We start from the raw sequence: 23,216 nt of genomic DNA, 5'->3' as shown, positions 1-23,216 counted from the left end.
TATTATAACACATGAACCAAAAAGATAAAGGGCTCCTTTTTTCTTTTCTTTTTTAAATCAAACACTTTTGAAACCAATATCAACTCAACAATGGTTGCATATGTTAATACATATATATTTATAAAAAATTGAGATATGAGAATATGTGAAAATCATTCCATTTATCCGTTTCTTACTGTGCCTCATGTCTTATTTTGTATCTATTTCGCGTCTTTTTCGTCACACACCATTTGAACTTTAATTTTCCGTTACTGGTCGCAGTTGGCCGGGTGTCTTGTCGCACCCTTCAGCAAATGTTAATGTCGACAGCTCTGACATCACTGCATTACAAACCATGAAGTCCTGCATGGGCACAGACATGATTGGGTAACCCTCCACCACCCAAACCATACAACTCATTAATTTGAGCTGAGGAGTCGTGACCAGCAGGTTGGCTGGTGTCCGGGGACTTTAACTGCCCCGTCTGCCCCAGCTAATTAGGCAGACAGCTAAAAGAGAGTAAGGACAATGGGGGACAAAGGGGAGTTCTGTGACGGGCACACACACAGTTACACAAGAGGAACAACAAAGTCTTATGTCCTGTTGTAGAATTTTGGGTTTATTACAGAATAAAAAATCTAATATTTGTATAAATCTAAACTTAAATAATCCATATTTCGATGCTATTAAAGGGGCCCTATCATGCTTTATGGGGGTTTTCCCTTTCCTGAAGTGTGTTGTCGGTTTTGGTGCATGTAAATGGCCTGCAAAGGCTAAAATCCCAAAGTTCCATTCAGAGGGAGTTTCTCTCGCACACACTCTCCACCTGACTGAAACACTGAGGTTGGACTCCTTATGTAACATAATGACATCATTATGTCACACTCGCGCTTCTATTGGATAGCGCTCAAACACATTGTATCTGAAATGCTAAGGGATGGACCTTGTCTAAGCGGTTGACCAATCACAATAGAGCCGACCAGCTAACCAATCAGAGCAGGCTGGGCTCTGGTTTCAGACAGAGGGTACAGAGGTACTGCAGCACAGGCAGTATGAAAAAAATAAAGACGGCTTTGAACATTAAAGCATGGAGAAATGCACAGTAAAAGCACAACATACAAATATGAACCTGATTCAGTATAATATGTCCTCTTTGATAATAAAATGCTATATATAGTGTACAAATTGTGAGGATAGAATTTCCTTCAACTGTGCTTTTTTACAGAGCTTTTAGATTCTCTTAGCTCTTTTTTTATTATATTTTTATCAGACAAGATTTTACAAGGAATTGGCGAGTTGGCAGAGAGTCTAAGGCGTGTATAATGTCGGATGTGCATGAAACCATACAAAGTCCCAAAACAGTAGCGGTTGGGAGTCACCTTTGAGGTGTTATCAAAATAATCAATTTAACCGTTTTGTATGATTCCTTAAATAATAATACTATATTAAGTCCAATATATGATGATACTGAAGAGCTGTAAGGCTTTCCTTTTTTCCACTAACATTTCTTTACTCTGGTAATGGGGTACTTGGCAGATTAAATATGTCAAAGGAGGTTAAGTTATACAAAAAAAGTTTGAGAACAGCTGCTTTAGAAAATCTGCACACCTCAGCATAAACACCTAAAACACTTTTTATTAGGACTATTTTATAAATATTTTAAGTGCAGCTGTCCCTTTTGGCCAAAACTGAAAGCGCAGCATGTGGCTGTCTCTTCTGGATGAGTGGCGAACGTCCTGGATGTTCAGTCGTGTGTAGCATGACACCTAAATCTGTTTCATAACACAGCTCTTTGATTTTCCTACCCAGGTGGGATTACGAGTGAAATAGCTAAAAGGTGCAAAATGAATTGCAATGTATAAGCTGGAATGTGTCAAATTTAAGTAAATTGTTGACTAATGATAACACACATGAAGTAAGCTAAAAATGCAAAAATAACAATGGTATGGTTTTTCAAACTGGACCGCTGTTAGTGCCAGGACAAAACCCGATATAAAAAAACTCCGCTCAGAATAATTAGAGTTTCCCCTCAGAGAACCAGACAGACACAGAGACAGAGGCCTGCAGTAATCTAACATCATATTGTTGCAGCACAGATGGCAGACCAGATGTGAAGAGGAGAATTATGTGTGTGTTCTGCGACTGTCCCAATGATTCTGGGTGTACTTACAGTGTGTGGCTTTATGCACATGTGTGTTTAGAGGGGGTTGTAGCCAATTCTATGCATTACCTTAATTCACTCTAGGACAGGGGTGGGGAACCTTTTTCCTCTCAAGGGCCATTTCAATGTTTTCAACATCCTCCGAGGGCCGTACAAATGATTGACCTGCTTAAAAATACTAAAATCACAGCCCATTCATTTCACCTTTATTTCATGCTGTGCAAAGAAAAAGCAACCTCTTAATCCAGATATCTTACCATGACTCGCACATACATTCACGTGCACAGTTGTGGCATGACCACCAAAACAGAAAGATATGGACACAAGATGTGTGCAAATGTATTTAGTTTCCTATTCATGTGGACATGAAGATTTTTGCACTTTGAGAGCAACATTAGGAGATCTATGGAAACATCTCTCAATACCCATATGAAACAGAACTGTAAGCAGATTTCTTTTTCTTTATGGATATTTTACAAATCACTCCCCTTTCAAACTGTATTCTTGTTTATTAATTAAAACAACTTTTTGTTACCGTCATATAGTATTTTATACCTGTTTACTTTATTCTCTATTATTCAACTATAATGATAAAGATGTGCCTTTACCTCACTGGTTGTAGAAAAAGCTTCTTATATTTGTTAACATAGGTAGCTAACCAGATGCTAATAACAACAAAGTTATTGACTGTATGATCAGTATGACAGATGAACAGATCGCCACTGGGCTTTCAACTAAGACACAGCCACGCAACAACTGCAGCATGTGTACGGCTCCTTATCGGTAGGCCTACTGCAATTCTTGGAAGTGCCGGAGCGGAGCGGCGTTCTGGTGCTCTCCGTCAGAACTGCACCCCAGACGAGACATATACCACGTGATGACATGTTAGGCTTGTGTGGTGTTCAAGGACCCTGACCTTGGCCAGGAAAAACAGGCACTCGCTTGTTTAATTTTTTTGCGGTCTAGATTTCTTTAATTTTTTCTTTTTTGCGTGTGTTTATAAATTACCTCGAGGGCCGCACCACATTGTCTCGCGGGCCGCAAGTTCCCCACCCCTGCTCTAGAACATGATTTGTATGTGTATACAATCAAGTAGTGTTAGTGCATGAAAAAACTACTGTTATATATTTTCCAAGCAATTACCAGTAATTTAGGAGTAAACGCAGGGTGTAAGTATATAATCTAGGTCCCTGTTTATTAATTTCCTGCAATGAATAATGCCAACATCCACCCTAAAACCCTCCTCATTTGGAACAAAAACATTGCCAGTGAACATAACTTAATCCAGGCGGCAATTTCATTGTTGGAAAAACCTATTTGGCAAATCTATTCAGTGCTATTATACATGTAACTTTAGGAGACAAGGCTGGAAAATAATGAATGGACAAAGATTGACACACATATCAGTGGATCAGTACACATGGGAGTACAAAGTTACACAATTAACTAGGGGTGTAACGGTTCACAAACATTTCGGTTCGGTACGTACCTCGGTTTTTAGGTCACGGTTCGGTTCGGTACGTTTTCGGTACAGCAGAAAAAATTATCACAAAACATAAACATTTTTTTTTCAATTATTATTAAACTGTGAATAATGTATTCACTCAAATAAATGCAAAATATAATAAAATAAACATTAAGGTGCAGCATTTCGATGAACTGAAATAATCTGTATTTGAACTTTACTGTACTCACAAAATATAAACTATTAGTTTTGGGTTTTTAATTATTATTAAACTATGAATATTCACTCAAATAAATATAAAATATAATAAAATAAACATTAAGGTGCAGCTTTTCGATGAACTGAAATAATCTGTATTTGAACTGTACTGTACTAGTACCTAAGCAGCCAGTTTGACATTACGACTTGTTTGTCATTGTATTTTCATGTTTTTTTAAAGAAAAATGTACTTGTCCACATTGCTTGCAGAAAGGGCAGATCAGCTGGCACTAACAATGTCTCCTGCCGTGGAGAACACCCTCTCGCTAGGGACAGAGGTAGCAGATACAGCCAGGTAGCGCTTTGCTAACATGGCAACATAAGGATATTTGCCGTTTGTAATAGCTTTGGCTCGGTCTGAAGTTTTTGCGAGTGGTGGAGGCTTAAATGCTAGTGGGAGTTGGGTTTGCACTTCAGTCTTTTGGTACCAGTGATATTCACGTTCAGGTGATGCCTTTACAAATGAGTGTGCAAGTTTGATGTATTGCCAGCCGCGTAACCAATGTTAGTTGAACAATGTCGACAAACAGCTTTGGTTCGGTCCACCTGTCTTTGTCCGTCATCCTTGTACGTAACTGCGAAACCAAAATGTTCCCAAACCGGAGACTTCAATGATGCTGGAGGATTTTCGAGCTCAACTTTATCTGCGTTCGCCATTTCGACAGTTCCTCAAATTACTGACTACATTTGAACGCATCCCTCTGACCAGCTCGTCCAATGAAATGACTTGCTCGCTCTATGACGCGTTGATCACAATGGGAGCAAATTACTCTGAATGCTGCGACGCAGCACCGGAGATTACTTCCATGAAGTTGTTCACGTTCTCAATTGTTTACGTTTAACGTTATATGCGTTCGGTACACTTCGGTACACACGTGTACCGAACCGAAGGGCCCGTACCGAATAATTTCGGTACGGGTACGTGTACCGTTACACCCCTACAATTAACACATAGAAAGAGGAAGCTGGGATTACATTATCCATAAAGTGTTGTTTGTCCAACCCATTTGTTAGTTTCACGACTGAGTACTGTAAAACCGTCAAACTTAATTTATTAAAACAAGTCAAAAAGTGTTGAAAACAACAGAAAGCAATTTCAAAAGCTAGTGGAGATCACACAGTTTCTGAAAAATAATAAATCATGTGACACCCACAAGCAGTATGGCATTAAAAAAACGAAATGTTCTTTCCACGAATTGTGTAACGGAGCGTCCACACTACAGCTTCAAAAAAAGCTTGGAGCTGGGCGTGTCTGAAGCTTGGGGATTTTATTCAAGCAACGCGACCAACAACCAATCACATGAATCTCCCGCCCCCGACATACAAAGCAAAAACCCCGGGGATTTTATGGGAGCAATATATATATAAACTCCCCAAACAGACGAAAACCTACCAGTTTCACCCACTGTCTCTGACACCTCCCTCCATGCCTGGTTCCTCCGGTTTGTATCCCGGTAGGTGAAGAGGGTCTGGTCATACAAAACAGGGTGATTTGCTACGGCGATAGTTAGTTTCTCCTCCATCTTTTTTTGAAATATAGAAATGAACGGCGGGATATCTCTCCCAGCTTAGACGCGGTTTGATTGGCTACGGCTTGAGCTGTCAGATTTTCCGAAACGGGATTTGATTGGCTGGCGCTGGCTACTCCGGCGTCTCCGGCGTCAGAAGTTGAACAATGTTCAACTTCTGACAGCGTCGACAGCTTCAATCTGCCCATTCACTTTGAATGGGGTGACGTCACGTTGCCTCGCTTTTTCGCCGAACTGAATTGTGGGTAGCATAGCGGTCCGTCTCCGGAGTAGCCAGCGCCAGCCAATCAAATCCCGTTTCGGAAAATCTGACAGCTCAAGCCGTAGCCAATCAAACAGCGTCTAAGCTGGGAGAGATATCCCGCCGTTCATTTCTATATTTCAAAAAAAGATGGAGGAGAAACTAATTATCGCTGTAGCAAATCACCCGGTTTTGTATGACCAGACCCTCTTCACCTACCGGGAACCAGGCATGGAGGGAGGTGGCAGAGACAGTGGGTGAAACTGGTAGGTTTTCGCCTGTTTGGGGAGTTTATATATATATATATATATTGCTCCCATAAAATCCCCGGGGTTTTTTGCTTTGTATGTCGGGGGCGGGAGATTCATGTGATTGGTTGTTGCTTGAATAAAATCCCCAAGCTTCAGACACGCCCAGCTCCAAGCTTTTTTTGAAGCTGTAGTGTGGACGGGCCGTAAGAGTGTAAGGGTTTTGTGCCGTTATGTTGGAGCGGGGGTTCATGTTTTTTTTTTTTTTCACTTAGTTTTTCCCAGACGGCAACGAACGATAAATTAGGCTCCAGTTAAAATATATATAATAAGATATATATATAACATAGTTTAAAACAATTTTTACATTTTCTGGCAGACACCACACACTAAGGAGATACCAAGCCATTGGAGGCGACCAAATAAAACGTACTGTTACCTTGATTCAAATTCGGAATTTCTGGAAAATTGAAAATTGTTGAAAACATTTGAGATAAATAAAAAAAGTTCATAACTCAACAAAAAAATATAACAAATCTTTTTGTTTTTAATCAGAATACTTCAAAAGATTAAATATTAATAAATACAAAATTAAATTAAAAGAATGACAACCATATGAGGATAGTATACAGTAAACAATTAAAAATAAAATAGAACAAAAAAGTTTCTAACAAAAGTATTTAATACACACAAGAAGTACAAATAAAAATGTGCACAGTGTACTATAATATACTACATGTATATACAATATATAGATTGGTGTATTAGTATTAAGAAGACATTTTAATGCTGAAATGTAAACGGTATACCTTAAAGGTTAAGATTTATCTGGCAAGTCATGAATAAATAAATATTTTCCTTGACTGTGGTTTGATAAATATACAATATAGATAAATGTATGTCCATATATCGTGTGAGTTTAATTGCACTGGTGGCGTAATGCCGCCAAGGCTTTTACTGCTTGCACTGGGCTCAGGGCATGTTGGAATGCCCTCTAATCAGGTTACGTTATTAAGACCTCCAATGGGGAGGGAACTGGGTCACAGGCAGCTAAACGCAGAGAGCGCGAGAGAGAGCTAGAGAGGGAGGGAGGGAAAACGTGAGAGGAAGCAGCAGAAGGATGTAGCTCAATGGAGAGCAGGAGTCGTATGATGCCAAACATTCAGCACTGCTTTGATCTGTATTAAGGTTTTCTCAAAACTGGACTTTGTTTTAATTCGTGGACAGAGGATAATGCAGTTTTGAATTTGAATGTATTGCCATTCCATACTTGAGTTTCTGTCGTTGGATTTTCTGCAAACTAAGGCTGCATGTCAAGTTTTCTTCTGGTAAAACGCGTCTTCTTCCAATATTGGACACTTTCACTTTTCAACAAACGCTGAAAAGAAGAACAACACTTTTATGAATTCACTCCTGCACCAGAGACGGAGCTTGCATGGTTTTGCTGGTGGACAGTACATGGACAAACAAGCAGAAGAAAAAGGAATGAAGTGCTTCTTTGTGGTGGATCATTCATTCAGCTTCTGTTTCACTCTATTTCTGATGGGCACTGCAGCGTAAACAGACGAGTCCTCGGGATACGGACATCAGCGTATACGCACATCCCTCTCCTCCCTCTCCGTGTTGCTCTTTCGTCACTGCATCTCTTCCTTCAGGGGGGTTGATGCTGCTGCGTTTGCTGCTGGGATAGGCTGTGTCCATCAGAGGCTTACTTTTTAAGAGTACTATTCAACACTTCAATGCAAACAAGACTTATTTTTGGACCGTAGACGGCAGAAGTTGAAAGAAAAGAAGGAACATTTAGAAGAAAAAGAGACTGAGAGTGCAGCTGCATGTTTCCTCAGGCAGATAACTCATTGTATTCACCACAGAGCTATTCATACAAATATTTAACAATATTTTATGTTTCAAGTTCTCTCATGCTGCTAGGGTAACATCTCTGGAGAAAAGAATGAAAATCCTTTTAAATCTGCTTTGTAAAACAATATTTTTTGTTTTTTCTGGTATCAAATTGCACTCTCCACTCATTCCGCTTTGTATCCTTGCAGTCATGGCTGACTCAGAGTTTAGTTTGGGATTTTTTTGGTTAGCCCCTGTGTTAGCCCAGACACTCCCTGGATCTGTGCGTAAATGAGGCAGACAACTTAATCAGAGGATTTGCTCTGCGTTTCACCTGATCGTCCACACACTCAGTCATCCCTCTATTCCTTTATCCCTCTCTGACACTGTACCTGCCGTAACCCACAGTCAGGGGTCAGGACCACAACCACTGAGCGAATGTTACCTCGGTTACCTCTGGAGCCACAATTGGGAGAAGAAACTGCTACGGAGAACCTTTTAAACAATCAAGGAGTCTGAGAAAGAGTAAATATAACAAGGGAAGGATGGTCTGTCAGTAGCCCAGGCTGAAGGCCAACGGCCGGGTCAAGCAGAAGGCACTGAAGGTGTCTCATGGCACCTTTATGGAAAGCTATGTTGTCCAAAAGCAGTCCGCTGTACAGAGATTCTCTGTTCTCCTTCTCTCTGTGGGAGTGGAAGGCTCAGGAGAGAGAACTGCTGCTGCTGAAGAAACTCACCGACAGGGAGAGGAGGGCACTGCTCGCACAACTCGAAAAGTAAGATGGACATGTAAATAACACATAGGATGAGCATGAGAATAACTTGTTTTTGGAGAATGTCAAATAATAATATAATGTTTTATCTCTAGCATAAAAATAAGTACAAAATTAAGCTCTTTCCATTGCTTCTAGTATTTATGCTAAGCTAGGCTAACCACATCCTGACTGCAGGTCTATACATCCTCTGTCCTAAAAATATGTGTTTATGAGCAGCTATGCAGCAAGCTAAACATTCAAACATTATTACCTTATGACTACCATATTTTATCTGCCAAGCAGTTTGAAAAATGTAAAAAAAAACTGCCTATATTTCCTTGAGACAACTGTGTAAACAATATTGATTAACAACTCAAACGACAGTGATTTAATCCTCCTGTTGTGTTCGGGTTAAATCTGACCGATTTACTACTTTGATCAATCATTACTTTTTTGTTTTACATTCGATTGCATTAAAGGTGGGGTAGGTAAGTTTGAGAAACCGGCTCAAGATACACTTTTTGTTATATTCCATGGAATGCTCTTAACATCCCGATAGCAATGAATATCTTAAGTGCTTTGATGAAAAATACATAAAAAAATGTCATCAGTGGAAGCCGTAGTACTGTAAAAAGCACGACCAATCATCTGAGCCGGTCCGGCTAAAATAACTGGATGGCCTACCTGCCTCAGCCTTCCATCTGTGCACAAACTTATCTCGTGCCCTCATTGGTCATGTGCGCGTTTGTGTGTGTTGGAGATTTTTTCCGGTTGTGTATTTTCAAATTCTAGCACACTCGAGCTGGTTTCTCCAAAATTACCTACCCCACCTTTAAGGCTTTATAATATCCTTCACAGTAGACATTTTTACATATAAAATTGCTGATCACCACTTTCATTGCATTTTGGATGATTTAGTCAACTTTGTAACACCCATGGTGTTGACCGCCATAAAGAAATGGAATTAGCAACCATCCAGAACCACACACACACGCACACACACCACACACACATACACTAGTTGTGTCTTCCCCCCCTTATGTGCCCATCCCCCCATGTGAATCACACCTGGCACACACAAACACACACAGAACAATTTGATACATTTCCCGCTCTTATGTGCCCATCCCCCCCACATGGATCACACCTGGCACACGCAATACATGTTCAGTGTCTATTCTTTGTATATTTACTGCAGTTTTTCCTGTATACCAGTAGTCTGATACAATATTTACAGTTTGAAAGGGTGTTAAATGAAATTTGGTGATGATTAATGGTTTTTGTGTTAATGTAATAGCAGTTAAAACAGGACCGGTCAAATTTGACCGCGAACACCAAAGTAAGGCAGGGAAAACGAACACAACAGGAGGGTTAAGAGAATTTTTTTAACAAATTCTAGTTAGTAGTTCAATGTTTCGTAACATTAATTAGTAGCTAAGAAAACAGGATTAAAAGAAATATAGATTGGTTCATAGCCCAGAAGTTGCCTATAGTGTTGATAGCGTGAAGCTATCGTAGGCTAATGGCTAGCTTGTTTGGTTAGTAACAAAAAAGTACTTAACAGCTGTAATGAAAGTACCTAAAGATTATGTTTCAACAAGAATATTTTTGAGAGCAGATTAAATAGATGCTACTGTAGGTAATATTTGCTTTGTCGTATGCAACAAAATGGTGGCTGTAACAATGTCAATTTAAATGCTACTAGCAACCAGCAACAGAGCAACCACCTGAAACTAAATGATAATATTTGTCAATGCTAGATAGTCGTGCAAACATGAGGCATAATATGTTGATAAGTGAGCATTTGAGGTCAACTATGTTTTTTTAACTTTGGGCAGAGACTGGCCAGATTTGTTCATATTATTCATATTTTGCTCCTGGTAAGAAAGCAAAACATTTTTTAATTCTTATTGCTGCATTTTGAGCCACAACTGATTTTGTAAGAAGATACAAGAAACGGCACAGACAGAGAAATAGCTGTAGATGCAACGTGAACATATAGAGGGCCTATGTGGATATATGTTAGCCTGTCATTGATTTAGTTGAACGACCTTGACCTCAGCATCTGTGTACCATTGCGTCACTGTTAATTAAATCAGCTGTAGGGGACACACTGCAACATTATTTATGAGGGTGTTGTCCCTCAACCTCCCTCTGTACTTCCACATCCTTCATTTGTACATATTATGTCAGTATAAATGTCTTATTCTCGTAAGAGGATGAGGCTGCAATTCACTCCTTATGTAATGAGATGCTCTGTAATGTATGAGCAAGTGGTTAATAGGCTTCCCTAAAGTTGCACAATGCACCCAGCAAAGCCTCAATGGGACAGTACAGATCAGCTGGCAGGTGACTCACACACCAGGTATACAGTTATATAGTTTTACATTGATTCACTATTGGATTTTATGTGTCCAAGCATGGTGATTAAGTATGCAAGACAATATGATCCGGAAGAACAGTGAATGAGCAAGTTAACTCATATTTTGATTAATCATTGTTCCTACACCAGCTGTTTCCATGGCATACATAAATAATTAATTGTTATCTACTGAAACACTCATTCATGACATTCAATGAATGAATCACATTCAAACACGTTTAAAGGTCCCCTATTATACTCTTTTTCAACAATATATTATAGGTATCAGATAACATGTCTCTGAAGTGTTTGGCTGGAAATACCAATATGATATGATAATATTGCGATTCTACGATATGCTAAGTATTGCGATGCGATATATTGCGCATATATATTGATATACAGTATATGATTGCATGATATATTGGGTTCCAGTGTCTTTAACATGTGACAAAAGCCTTTCGTTTTTTTGTGTATTGAAGCAGGTCTTTGCACATGTCGTAGGTGATCGATTGAGTTATTTTCTTAATAGCTCAGAATTTGATTGTAGCTTTCCAAGCCAATTTGGATTTGCAATATGAATTGTTTATATAATAAAATATCGATACTTGGCGTCCGTGTATTGATACAATATCGCCACGCAAGGTATCGCGATGCTGTATCGATTATTTCCTCCACCCCTACCATACCCCCTGATTCAGAAAAGTGCTGATTCTGTATCTGTAGCTCTAAATGCAAATGAACTGCCACTCCCCACGACCCAGTGTGAGATGTTTGGTTTGAAGAAACACAATGGTGCTCTAGGTTTGGCGGGGGTTACCTTGGTTGGTGATTGGCTAATGGTTGCACAAGACAAAACACATTGTGACATCACAAAGTAGCCAAAATCTGATCAACTAATTTTCAGACAGGTTTTTATATAAATGGATCAGGACAAAAAGAGAGAGAATCTTTTTTCCTGAAACTTTCTGAATCTCTTCATACAAAGGTGACACATGTTGATGTATAAAATACATGAAAAAGTGGATTTTGCTTAATAGATGACCTTTAAATATTGTTGTATCAATCACTTTATGTTCTTTATTTATTTATTGTATACATTCAGATTGGGTAAAATGATTTGATATTCAATCTTCAGTCTTTTCCTCCGAACATCTCCTATAGAGCAGATGGGTATTAAGGATATTAATATGGAAGGGGTCAAAGCTGCTCTGTCACTTTCCCCACCCAGATTTATCCTGATGGTCAAAGAAGGGAAACCTAAAACCTTAAAGGGGACCTATCATGCAAAATGCACTTTTCGTACGTCTTTTATACATGAATATGTGTCCCCGGTGTGTCAGGGAACTCACCAAGTGTCAGAAAACACAACCCTCTCTCTTTTCCTCCATACCAAAATCTCTAAAAACGGGGCTGCAACGGAGCTGATACAGACTGATACAGATTTGAAATTGTTCTGACAGAAACGGGGAGCTCCGCCTATATGGGCAACTCTCCACCTATCAGGGGAATGGGAGGTTGCCGTGGCATGGTATAGTAACATGACGCTCGTGCCTCGCCCCCCTCCTTTGCAGGGGGGCGTGGTCAGCTGCAGCTCATTTGCCACAGAATCAGCCCTTGTGAAGACAGGGCTGGAATACAGCAAATGGAGCGAAATGAGGCATGGCTAAAATGCATGATCTGTTTGGTATTTTGAAAAAAAAACTTCACAGACATGTTTTATATAGGTATGGCCCTACAATATATTATTACAATATAGCATGATAGGTCCACATTAAATGAACTGGTTTGGGGATGTTTATACGGAAGCCCTGAGATACAAATTAGAGAAAAGAAAATCTGTTAATGTTTTATATCTGATCTAAATGGTTTACTTCCCCATGTTTATGACGTCTTAATAACAGGTACAAAAGGTTTACCAGGATCATTTTTTGAAGTAATTTATTTTCATCTGTGGAAACAGGTGAAAAACAGGTTTGGCAGGTAAAAAAATTGTTTTTGCAGGATTGAATATTATTTTAATCCTTATTTGAATGTGAGGTAGCGGTGTTCTTTAGTCTCTTGTAGCCATAATAAGTATTGGAAAACAAGCATAAAAAGATAACTGATACATATTTGTTCCTACCTGTTTCACAGATTTATAAAAAGATAACTTTGTGGTTTTCCTGCGACCCTTTTACAGAGGGAAAAAATATAAATTTGTATAAGAATTCAGAAAGATTATTTATTATTATTATATTATTATTATAGATACTATTAAATTCAGACTTTGAAAATAGATAAGCAGAATCTTTAAAAAAAAGTTTAACCAGCCTCTCAGGGCTGTATGGGTATGGTATGGGTTGCACTAAATGTATAAGCACTTGCGGTCTGGAATAAAGTAAATGGATTGACCTTAATGATAACTGAAACACATATTAATAATGTATGTGTTTGTTTGTGTGTTCAGGCTTAGTAAGGAGTTGCAGCAGAAGGATAAGGTCATCGAGTCTCTCCGCACCAAATTAAACCAGCACCAGCACCATCATCAGCCCCATCGCTCCGACACACCAAACAGCAACCACGCCCTCTCCGACACCACCGACCAATCAGATCGCATCTCCTATGTGTCTGACGAACATGGATCCACACACGAGGACCTGGACCTCTGCTCGGATATGGACGCTGCCAGCGAGCTCGGTCAGAAGGAAACACGGACTGGTACCAGAGTCAGCACAGGTAATAACATTACAACCAGGATCCAGCTTAACGTATATTTGTATACTACTGCCGAAAACATGTAGAACCTGTCAGAGAATAATTCTTCCTTACTCTTAAGATATTTAACTTTATTGCCTGTTGACATTTATAACCAACCCTGACTCTGTTATCTCCTTTAAGGAATGTGCTGCTGCACTTATATGTGGAGATTCTCAGTTTTATGACCGGTCAACTCTCGGTCACAGGGCCGGCCCTGACCAAATTGCTGCCCTAGGCAAGAGGTCTCTAGAGCAGAGACCTCCAGCGGGCGCACGTAAATCACCCGGAGCTCTTAGCGGTGTTTCCCACCCTAAAATGCTTCCTGCCTTCTCTCAGAGGACACCATGTCCTCGTGAGGACAGACAACACGATATCGTATATGAACCGCCAAGGGAGATTGCGTTGTCTCCAGTTACACACACTGGCACACAAACTGATCCCTTGGAGCGGCAGACGTCTCCTCTCTCTGAGAGCGACACAGGTACCGGGAGTGATGCACCTCGGGACAGAACTACTGTCCAGAGGTGCACCACTCTATGCAGACTGGACTCCTCATCCAAGGATCGTGAGTCCGCTGTGGGTGCGTTACGGCGGAGCCGCGTTAAATCTGTTCGCATAAAGAAAAAATGCTCAATGACAGCTGTTCTCTTTAATGCACGATTTAAACGCACTGTTAGGCGGGGACGCACTCGTACACGATTGACCTCCGGGTCTTCTGTACGCGTTCCCACCCCTGGCTCTGCTACCCCCAACTCTGGCCAGAGTGAAGGAGCAACGCCACACACTTACTCTGATTTTTCCACCCTAGCCCGCAACGTACGGGCTGGCGGAGAAATATCAGCTGTTGTGCGGGGAGCCATGGCAGCCCCCACCACGCAGGGACAGATTGTCTCAGGCAGGGGGGGGGCGATCCTTCACCCACGCCCGGAGCGCAGGGCACTATGGGCCTGACCCGTGAGTGGTACAATCTGAATACAGTGGGACTCCCTCAGAAGGTGATAAACACTATTCAGAGTGCGAGAGCTTCCTCCACCAGGTCTCTTTACGACTGTAAGTGGAGGGTGTTTGAGGAGTGGTGCCTTCAAGAAGGACACATCTCTTTTCAATGCCCTGTCGGGGTGATTTTATCATTCCTACCAGACTTGATCGATAAACACAGAGCTTTTTCCACGATCAAGGTGTACCTGGCTGCTACTGCTGCATGCCATGTGGGCTTTGAGGGTAAGACGGCTAGCCAACATCCTTTGGTTTGCCGTTTTATGAAGGGAGCTCGCAGACTCCTCCCTGTCTCCAGGTCGCTGGTGCCCTTATGGGACCTGGCAGTGGTTTTAAATGGGCTCAAAATGACCCCATTTGAACCCCTGGAAGGAGCTGACATGAAACATCTGTCACTCAAGACAGTGCTGTTACTGGCCCTGGCATCCGCCAAGCGGGTCAGCGATATCCATGCACTGTCTGTACATCCCTCATGCACTCAGTTCGCCCCAGGGCAAACGAGAGTGTTGTTGAAACCCAACCCTGCCTTTACACCAAAGGTGGTTGGTTCGTGTACCCCGATTGACATTGAGGCATTTCCTCCGCAGCTGGTTTCCTCCGGGGAGCAGCAGCAGGATCTGTTGTGTCCAGTCCGGGCTTTACACACATATATGGACAGATCAAAAGAGCTTCGTCTTAATGACCAAATCTTCGTGTCCTGGGCTAAACCTCACAAGGGTAAGCCTGTTACTAAGCAACGGCTCTCACACTGGATTGTGGAGGCAATTGCTTTGGCCTATACGAGTCAAAATGTGCAAGCACCTTCGGGTCTGCGGGCTCACTCGACTCGGGGCCTGGCTACATCCTGGGCTTTGTTCAAGGGTGTTTCCATCCAGGACATCTGTGCAGCGGCGAGCTGGTCCTCGCCGCTCACTTTTGTCCGCTTTAACAGGCTAGACGTCTCCGCTCCAAGCGTGGCCCGAGCAGTGCTGGGCACCTTGTTGAGTCGGGACTCCACCTGTTAAATTCTGGTTGATCGGTGATCTTCGAGATAAGCTCGTCTGGCAATACGGGAGCTACAATATCCCATAGTGAGACATCGAACGGAGTGTTATGAATGAGAACTATAGGTTACTTACGTAACCCCAGTCCTCAGAGTAACATGAAGTGAGATGTCTCACCAGACGGCCCTCCTTGCTATGGTGAAGCGAGAAGAGGTGCTTATTTTGAATGACGCATGCGTTGTGGCGCAAGCTACTTATAGGGGGTGATTTCCCCTGACGCTGACGTCAAGATCACCAGCCAATCAGGATTGGCGTAATGAGATTGATGCTTCTGTTTGCTCCGCGATGAGGTGCATCCCATAGTGAGACATCTCACTTCATGTTACTCTGAGAACTGGGGTTACGTAAGTAACCTATAGTTTTCATGTACAAAGGCTGCCTTGGATTTATTAACGGTAAAAGATATACAGATTTGACCTTCCTCATACATCTGAACCCAGCTGTTGACAATTGTCACATAACCTCTGCACTCCTCCTTATTCATAACACATAACAGAAATGTCCAGATGAAATGTGATGATTTAACGACACACACACACACACACACACACACACACACACACACACACACACACACACACACACACACACACACACACACACACACACACACACACACACACACACACACACACACACACACACACACACACACACACACACACACACACACACACACACACACACACACACACACACACACACACACACACACTTGTTTTCTGTTCCATCCATCATGTTCTCTGGTGACAGCAGACTCTTTTAATTTCCAGATTGCCACTCTCACAGTGGCGCCGTGTCACACCATTCGTCTGTCCCGCCATCCGTCACCTCATCCCACAGAGCCCCGTCCTTCCTCAGCTGTCCCAGCATGCATTGCCCCAGCTCGCCACACAAACCTGCAGATATGCTGAGTCAGACAGGTAGGAAGGGGCTAATGAGTGTTCTGCTGCATTATCACACCTTTACTCTTCTGCTTTCTACTCCCTCACCTGTTTCTTCCATTCTTTTAAATGCTTCTTCTACTCCCAGTTCCAGCTTCAGTCTTCACCTCTATCCTCTCCCACCCTCCCCCCTCCTCCTCCTCCACCACCCAGAGGGCACCTTTGCCCTTCCATCCCCACCCTGCAACCCCGCGTACCCGCGGGGTTGGTTTCTCCCTGGCTGAGGTGCATCAGGAGCTGCAGATGTTACAAATGCAGCTTGGAGGCAATGACAGTGCGTCACTCAGACTGTATATGCATGCGTTTATGTATTGAGTGCATTAACACATTTAGTATAAACTAATTGTGGTTCAATAACCAGACAGATAATTGAAATGGCATAAATTCAAACAATTACTGATAAAAAAAAAACACATTTGAGGAATAGTAACATTTATTCTGCACTTATTGTAAAGATGAAGATTATCAAGCTAACATACTAAATCAAATGTGTTCCATAGCTCTTCCACTTTAAAAATGTAACTTTCAGAGAGTTTTAACACCATTTTAACAGCCAGAAGAAAACAGAAAATGCCAGTAAAAAAAGAAACTTAATGGGAAGAGGATCCTGTCTAGCTAACTTTAAGTTATAGCCTATCATTCCTGTATATTGTGTTGTAACTTTATATGATTGTTAACTAATGGGCCTGTATTTGAAGGAATGAGTCTGAGATTGTGCTGTCATTTTGAGATAGGACCACTGGAAGGCGCCACAGTTAGAAGTTCTTTACACAGTAGCTTTATTTAATTAAATTGAGACCGATCAACAGTGTATGGAAGCGAGGATTAATGTTCTTTCCTCGAATAATGGAGCAGAACAACACCTCATTATTGTTACATGTGATCCTGCTCAATACAAACATGTTTCAACATCCAGAAAGTATAAACGAGCAAACTATCACTATATGTAGACACACGCACACACATGTAGATACACATGTTTTCTTTTATTTGCCTTTCTTCTTTGCATGTGTCTTTAAGACACTGTACCGTCTTTCTCCTAACAATATGGGTTCCTATATACAAACATTTAGCCTGAAAAGGATTTGCTAGGATTGTATAGAGCCTTTAGACTAGAGACACCAAACCATAGTGATTTAATTTTACTGTGACAAAATAAATAATTTCCCTTTCAGCCTTTTGCTCTCTTTGTGTCTCGCCAGCCCTTTCTCTTTACTAACAAGTGTCTTTGTTCCCCTCCCAGGTTTTTTTGCAGTGTTCCTTTTCTTTAATAACTGATTTTAGATTGTATGTGAGATATAGATTTGCTTATTCACTTCATGTTACTTTTTCCTCTTCTTCAGGGTATTCCACTCCCACTTCCAAACCTCTTCATGGCTTCCCATTCGCCCACCAGCAGCCGGACCCCTTCCTGCCTCACTCCTTCCACGGATACCAGCCCTCTCCTTTCAGCAGCAGTCTGGATGCCAACTCAGCAATGCAAGCTGGAGCCAGTCTGCTCGAGAGCACTGCATTGTGGGATATGAGCTATGGTGCCCGTCCGGTGAGACTCGGAGCTGACCTTTCTTCAGGATCATCAGGGTACCAGTCAGGCACCAGCCACACAGGTAGATACTCAGTTTAACCTTTTCAAAAGGACTCACATTGAACTAGTTGAAAACTCTAATAACTAACATGTGTTCTTTGTGTTGCAAAATACTATATATAAAAAAATAGTAATACAAATTTGACAAGAAAACATGTTTACTGTGTGAGATTACAATTATTAAGTTAAAAATGATATTGGAATAGTGGCTCAGATAAGAGCAATTTTTTCAACAACTAAAAAAAGGCCAGATAAACAACTTACCGTAAGGATGGAGTTAGTTGCACACTCATGGTTAATATAGCATAAAGTATTTTTGAACACCTCTAAATCTGTGTCACATTAGTCCCAGAACTCTGCTTTTCTTTTTAACATTATTACAGATTTCTTTAAATAATAAAGTACAATTGCTTCTTGTGATACCATCAATAAAGTCCAACACTTCCTGCATAGCTCACAGTAACGGGTCATATAGTACTTGTGTTTATTAGCTTTATCCATGTTTGAAGGCCAGTTAAGTATTTCTAGAAGTGCACTTTGACTAAAGCAGTGATCCCTAAGTTATACTTTTGTTTGTGTGTGTGTAGGATCGGACCTGATGATGAAGGAGCACCTGAGAGAGATCCGGAGTCTGAGGCAGAGACTGGAGGACTCCATCCAGACCAACGACCACCTCCGACAGCAGCTGGAGGAGCGGCTGTCCCGCACCAACACGGAGAAAGGTAACACACATAGTTATTCTCTTAAAAAATCTGTTGATTTGTTAGAAGGCATACAAATGATATGTAATCTGGAAGGACAGGATAATAAGGACAGCCTGGAAATACTTTCAGTATAGAGATGTAATACAAATCTATTATAAAAAAACCTGTAGTTTGTTAGCATGTTACCATGTGGTGAAAGTTACTGAGGAAATGTACTAAAGTAGGTTTATTGTAGCCTACTTAAGTACAGTTTGTATGTACTTTCCTTAAGCATTTCCATTTCCTGCTCCTTATTTCTCCTATGTAAACATTACAGTCCATGCTTATCCTCTCTGTGTCCCCTCCAGCTGCTCCTACCAACATCTACATCCAGGGCCTGGACTCTGGCGGCCAGCTCTCCAGTGAGATGAGACTTCTGAAGGAGGAGAACGTCAGTCTGCAGAACCAGCTGAAGCAGGCCACCAGAGGTACTGTCACATCTATACTAGCCAGCCCAAAAGCGTAGAAAGCCACCAAGTTTTATTTAGCAGATCAAGAGCTGTTGTGCCTGCAACCAGACAGAAGTTAATAGAACGAGTACGTTTTGGCTCTGTTCAGTGTGATACGTTAGTGATCATGTTCAGCGAGGCGGTCATTAATGAAAAAGATGACAGGGCGGTCATTATCCACTAACTTTACTCACAATATCGATTTAAAAATGATTTTATTGATTTAAAAATTATCGTATTGCTACCGCCAAGAAACAAATGGTCTGATCCGACGGCTGGAACTGCGCTGGTAGCAACGTATCTTAAAATCCTCATCAATCCAACGTTTCGTACTCTCCACAAATCTAAAAATTAGTATTATAAAAGTATTTCCAGTGTGTTATCTGACAGAGAAAATTGATGATTTGGGTTTTTTTTTGGCCCATGTGACATTACATTGACCGGACTTCTTTCTGCGGATTGATATGAATGCACTTAGCCCCGTTCTGCTATCCTAAGCAGCGGTCTGCTAGTGAGTAGAGCAGAATGTTTGAAATTGACCAATCAGCATTGAGTATTGAACTAAACTGTTTAGTAACATGTTGCAATGTCCTTTGTCCCCTGCAGAGAGCAGCAAGGAGGCGGAGCGTTTGAAGGAGGTTGAGCTAGAGGCTGAACAGTGGGCGGAGCAAAGCCAGAAGCTGCAAGCCGAAGCTGAAGCTAGCAGCAAAGAGATTGCACAACTGAAACAGGACAGACAGAAGAACCAGGAAGCCATCAACAGGTGTGTGTCCATGTGCAGAGTGATGACCAGTTTACAACTTGGCAAAGGTGTTAAGTAATGACGTGTTTATTAGGATTCTCAAAAATATAAATGTTCTAGTGACTGTGTTTCTTCATATAAAATGTTCTTGTGTGTGTGTTTTCTCAGACTCCAGCACGAGGTGAGCGTCCTCCAGCAGCAGCTGTGTGAGAGCCGCAGTCTGGTCCACTCTCTGCAATGTGAGCTGCAGGTGTACCACAGAGTGTGTGGGGTCATCACCAACGCACCCGCAGGTAAGACGTTTTTTTGTACGACACCTAAGAATATCTAAAAATATTTCCTAAGATAATCTTAACTCATCTGTGTTACTGTGTTTTCCAAGCAGGTCAGGCCAGTGACAATGCCAAACTTGGACACAGCTCTGCAACCTTTGACCCCAACGAGCTGCACGTTCAGCTGGAGCAGCAGCTGCACATACAGATGGGCGCACAGCCTCGATCCAGGAGACAGCTCTTCAACGGTCAGTACCTGTATTTCAAAGTGATGAAGAGAAAATCTGAATACTTGAATTAAAGGGGACATATTATCGTCATTTTCAGGTTCATATTTGTACTTTGTGCATCTACTGTAACTGTGACATGTCTTCATGCTTTAATGTTCAAAAAGCTCTTTATTTTTCTCATACTGCCTGTGCTGCAGCACCTCTTTTCACCCTCTGTCTGAAACCAGAGCCCAGTCTGTTCTGATTGGTTAGCTGGTCGGCTCTTTTGTGATTTGTCAGAGGCTCAGAAATGTCCCGCCCCTTAGCCTATCACGTACAATGTATCGGAACGCTAGCCAAAAATAAGCAGGAGTGTTACATATTGATGTCACTACGTTATGGAAGTAAACAAAGGAGTCCAATTGGGGCATTTCAGGCATTTCAGGCAGTATGGGAACTTTGGGATTTAAGCCTTTGTAGACTATTGACATATAACGCACAACATGGCCTTGTGAAGTTAATCTGGAGTTCAGCAGCTAAGAAAGGTGTACTGTATAAAGAAGCAGACAGTACTGATGGAAATCTTCCTTCACAGAAAATGTTCCCTCTCCTCCTGTGAGAGACACTGGACTTGACAGTCCAGCCTCTCCTTTACGTTCTGCACAGAAACATTCAGCAGAAAGTGGATCAGCTGATCAAGGTGAGAAACTCAACAATTATTTTCACTAATGAAAGTCTCCCTCCTGCCCCTATTCCTAATTCTCTGTTTTTTCCTCCCTGCAGGCTCAACCCTGCAGGGCCAAGCCCCCGATGGATCATTCGCACACCGTCATGGCCGCCATGCAGTGGGCCATGTTGATGACTTCAAGGCTCTTCAACAGCAGATCCTGGAGGGCAGCGCTCTCCTCCGCAAGATGGAGACGGGTCTTTATTCCCGGAGCACTCCACAGGAGTTCAGCCTACTTCAGGTGAGAGAGACAGGAGGCAACAACTATAGATTAATATATACATATTAATTTGTTTATTCATATACACAATATATTTTATTGTATGATTATTGAGGCTTCTAAAAGGCTGCAGACTTGTGTTTGGCCAATGGTTGAGATGGCAATAAGTCATGACAACAACATTTTCACTTGAACCATTGTTTGTGTTTCTAGACTACATTTTTTTTAAATATATACAAAAAAAAAAGGCTGAGAAATGACTGTAGTCCTAGACTTGTTATTAACATCTTGTGGTGTGTGTGTGTGTCAGCCTTCAGACTCAGGCTCTGTCAGGAAGATGCTGTCTGACACTAAAACCCTCCGGCAGATCCTGGATGAGGCCGACTCTCTGCTGAGGATGTTCTGGAGAGCAGCGCTGCCGAACCAGCAGGAAACCAAACAGGTCGGAACAAACACCTTCTAGTGAAAAATCAAAAAGTGTGATGTAAAAGAGTGGAGAGCGGAGTAGTTTCCAAATACTTCTTTGATTCCCTTTTATCTCCTGCCAGTGAACTCAGAGTTGTTCATTTATTCATCATTATTTGTAGAAAAACACTTCCTGATATTGCAATGCAGTAGGGTGTTGTTCTAGGAGCTAAAAGATAAACCACTGGAGACTTAAGGTATGAGTTGGCGAGTGCTATAGATATCAGCCGTAGACATGTTTGTCCCATCCCGGATGTAATGGAAACAGATGGCACTCAGCCTGTTCTGCTCAAAGCCCATCAAATATATTTTGAATAATTAAAAAACAATGTCTATCTACTAGGGGTGTAACGGTTCACAAACATTTCGGTTCGGTACGTACCTCGGTTTTTAGGTCACGGTTCGGCACGTTTTCGGTACAGCAGAAACAATTATCACAACATTTTATTTTTTATTTTTTTAATTATTATTAAACTGCAAATAATGTATTCTCTCAAATAAATACAAAATATAATAAAATGAACTTTAAGGTGCAGCATTTCGATGAAATGAAATAATCTGTATTTGAACTTTACTGTACTAGTAGGCTACTCACAAAACATAAACTATTAGTTTTGGGTTTTTAATTATTATTAAACTGTGAATATTCACTCAAATAAATACAAAATATAATAAAATAAACATTAATGTGCAGCATTTCGATGAACTGAAATAATCTGTATTTTAACTGTACTGTACTTGTCCCTAAGCAGCCAGTTTGACATTATGACTTGCTTGTCATTGTATTTTCATGTTTTTTTATAGAAAAATTAACTTGTCTCCTGCTCTGGAGAACACCCTCTCGCTAGGGACAGAGGTAGTAGATACAGCCAGGTAGCGCTTTGCTAACATGGCAACATAAGGATATTTGCCGTTTGTAATAGCTTTGGCTCGGTCTGAACTTTTTGCGAGTGGTGGAGGCTTAAATGCTAGTGGGAGTTGGGTTTGCACTTCAGTCTTTTTTCTTTTGGTACCGGTGATATTCACGTTCAGGTGATGCCTTTTCAAGAGTGTGCAAGTTTGATGTATTGCCAGCCGCGTAACCAATTTTAGTTGAACAATGCCGACTAACAGCTTTGGTTCGGTCCACCTGTCTTTGTCCGTCATCGTTGTACGTAACTGCGAAACCAAAATGTTCCCAAACCAGGCACTGAGCAAATTACTCCGAATGCTGCGACGCAGCACCTGAGATTACTTCCAAAAAGT

The 23,216-nt window shown here is 41.4% G+C and overlaps 1 protein-coding gene across 1 annotated transcript in view; it reads left to right on the top strand.

Moving 5' to 3' along the window:
* The window catches only part of pde4dip (phosphodiesterase 4D interacting protein), a 164,436-nt gene that overhangs the window by 137,458 nt on the left and 3,762 nt on the right, over positions 1–23,216 (top strand). Inside the window, 12 exon segments of the mRNA XM_034080430.2 lie at positions 13,287–13,555; positions 16,389–16,538; positions 16,648–16,833; positions 17,903–18,166; positions 18,732–18,866; positions 19,196–19,315; positions 19,943–20,099; positions 20,247–20,371; positions 20,461–20,598; positions 21,155–21,259; positions 21,343–21,527; positions 21,817–21,948. Coding sequence (XP_033936321.1) covers positions 13,287–13,555; positions 16,389–16,538; positions 16,648–16,833; positions 17,903–18,166; positions 18,732–18,866; positions 19,196–19,315; positions 19,943–20,099; positions 20,247–20,371; positions 20,461–20,598; positions 21,155–21,259; positions 21,343–21,527; positions 21,817–21,948 — 1,966 coding nt within the window.

The sequence above is a fragment of the Pseudochaenichthys georgianus genome, chromosome 4, assembly GCF_902827115.2.
Source record: "Pseudochaenichthys georgianus chromosome 4, fPseGeo1.2, whole genome shotgun sequence".
Taxonomy (NCBI): domain Eukaryota; kingdom Metazoa; phylum Chordata; class Actinopteri; order Perciformes; family Channichthyidae; genus Pseudochaenichthys; species Pseudochaenichthys georgianus.
Note: the sequence above shows the minus strand (reverse complement) of the source record. Positions and strands in the feature narration are given on the sequence as shown.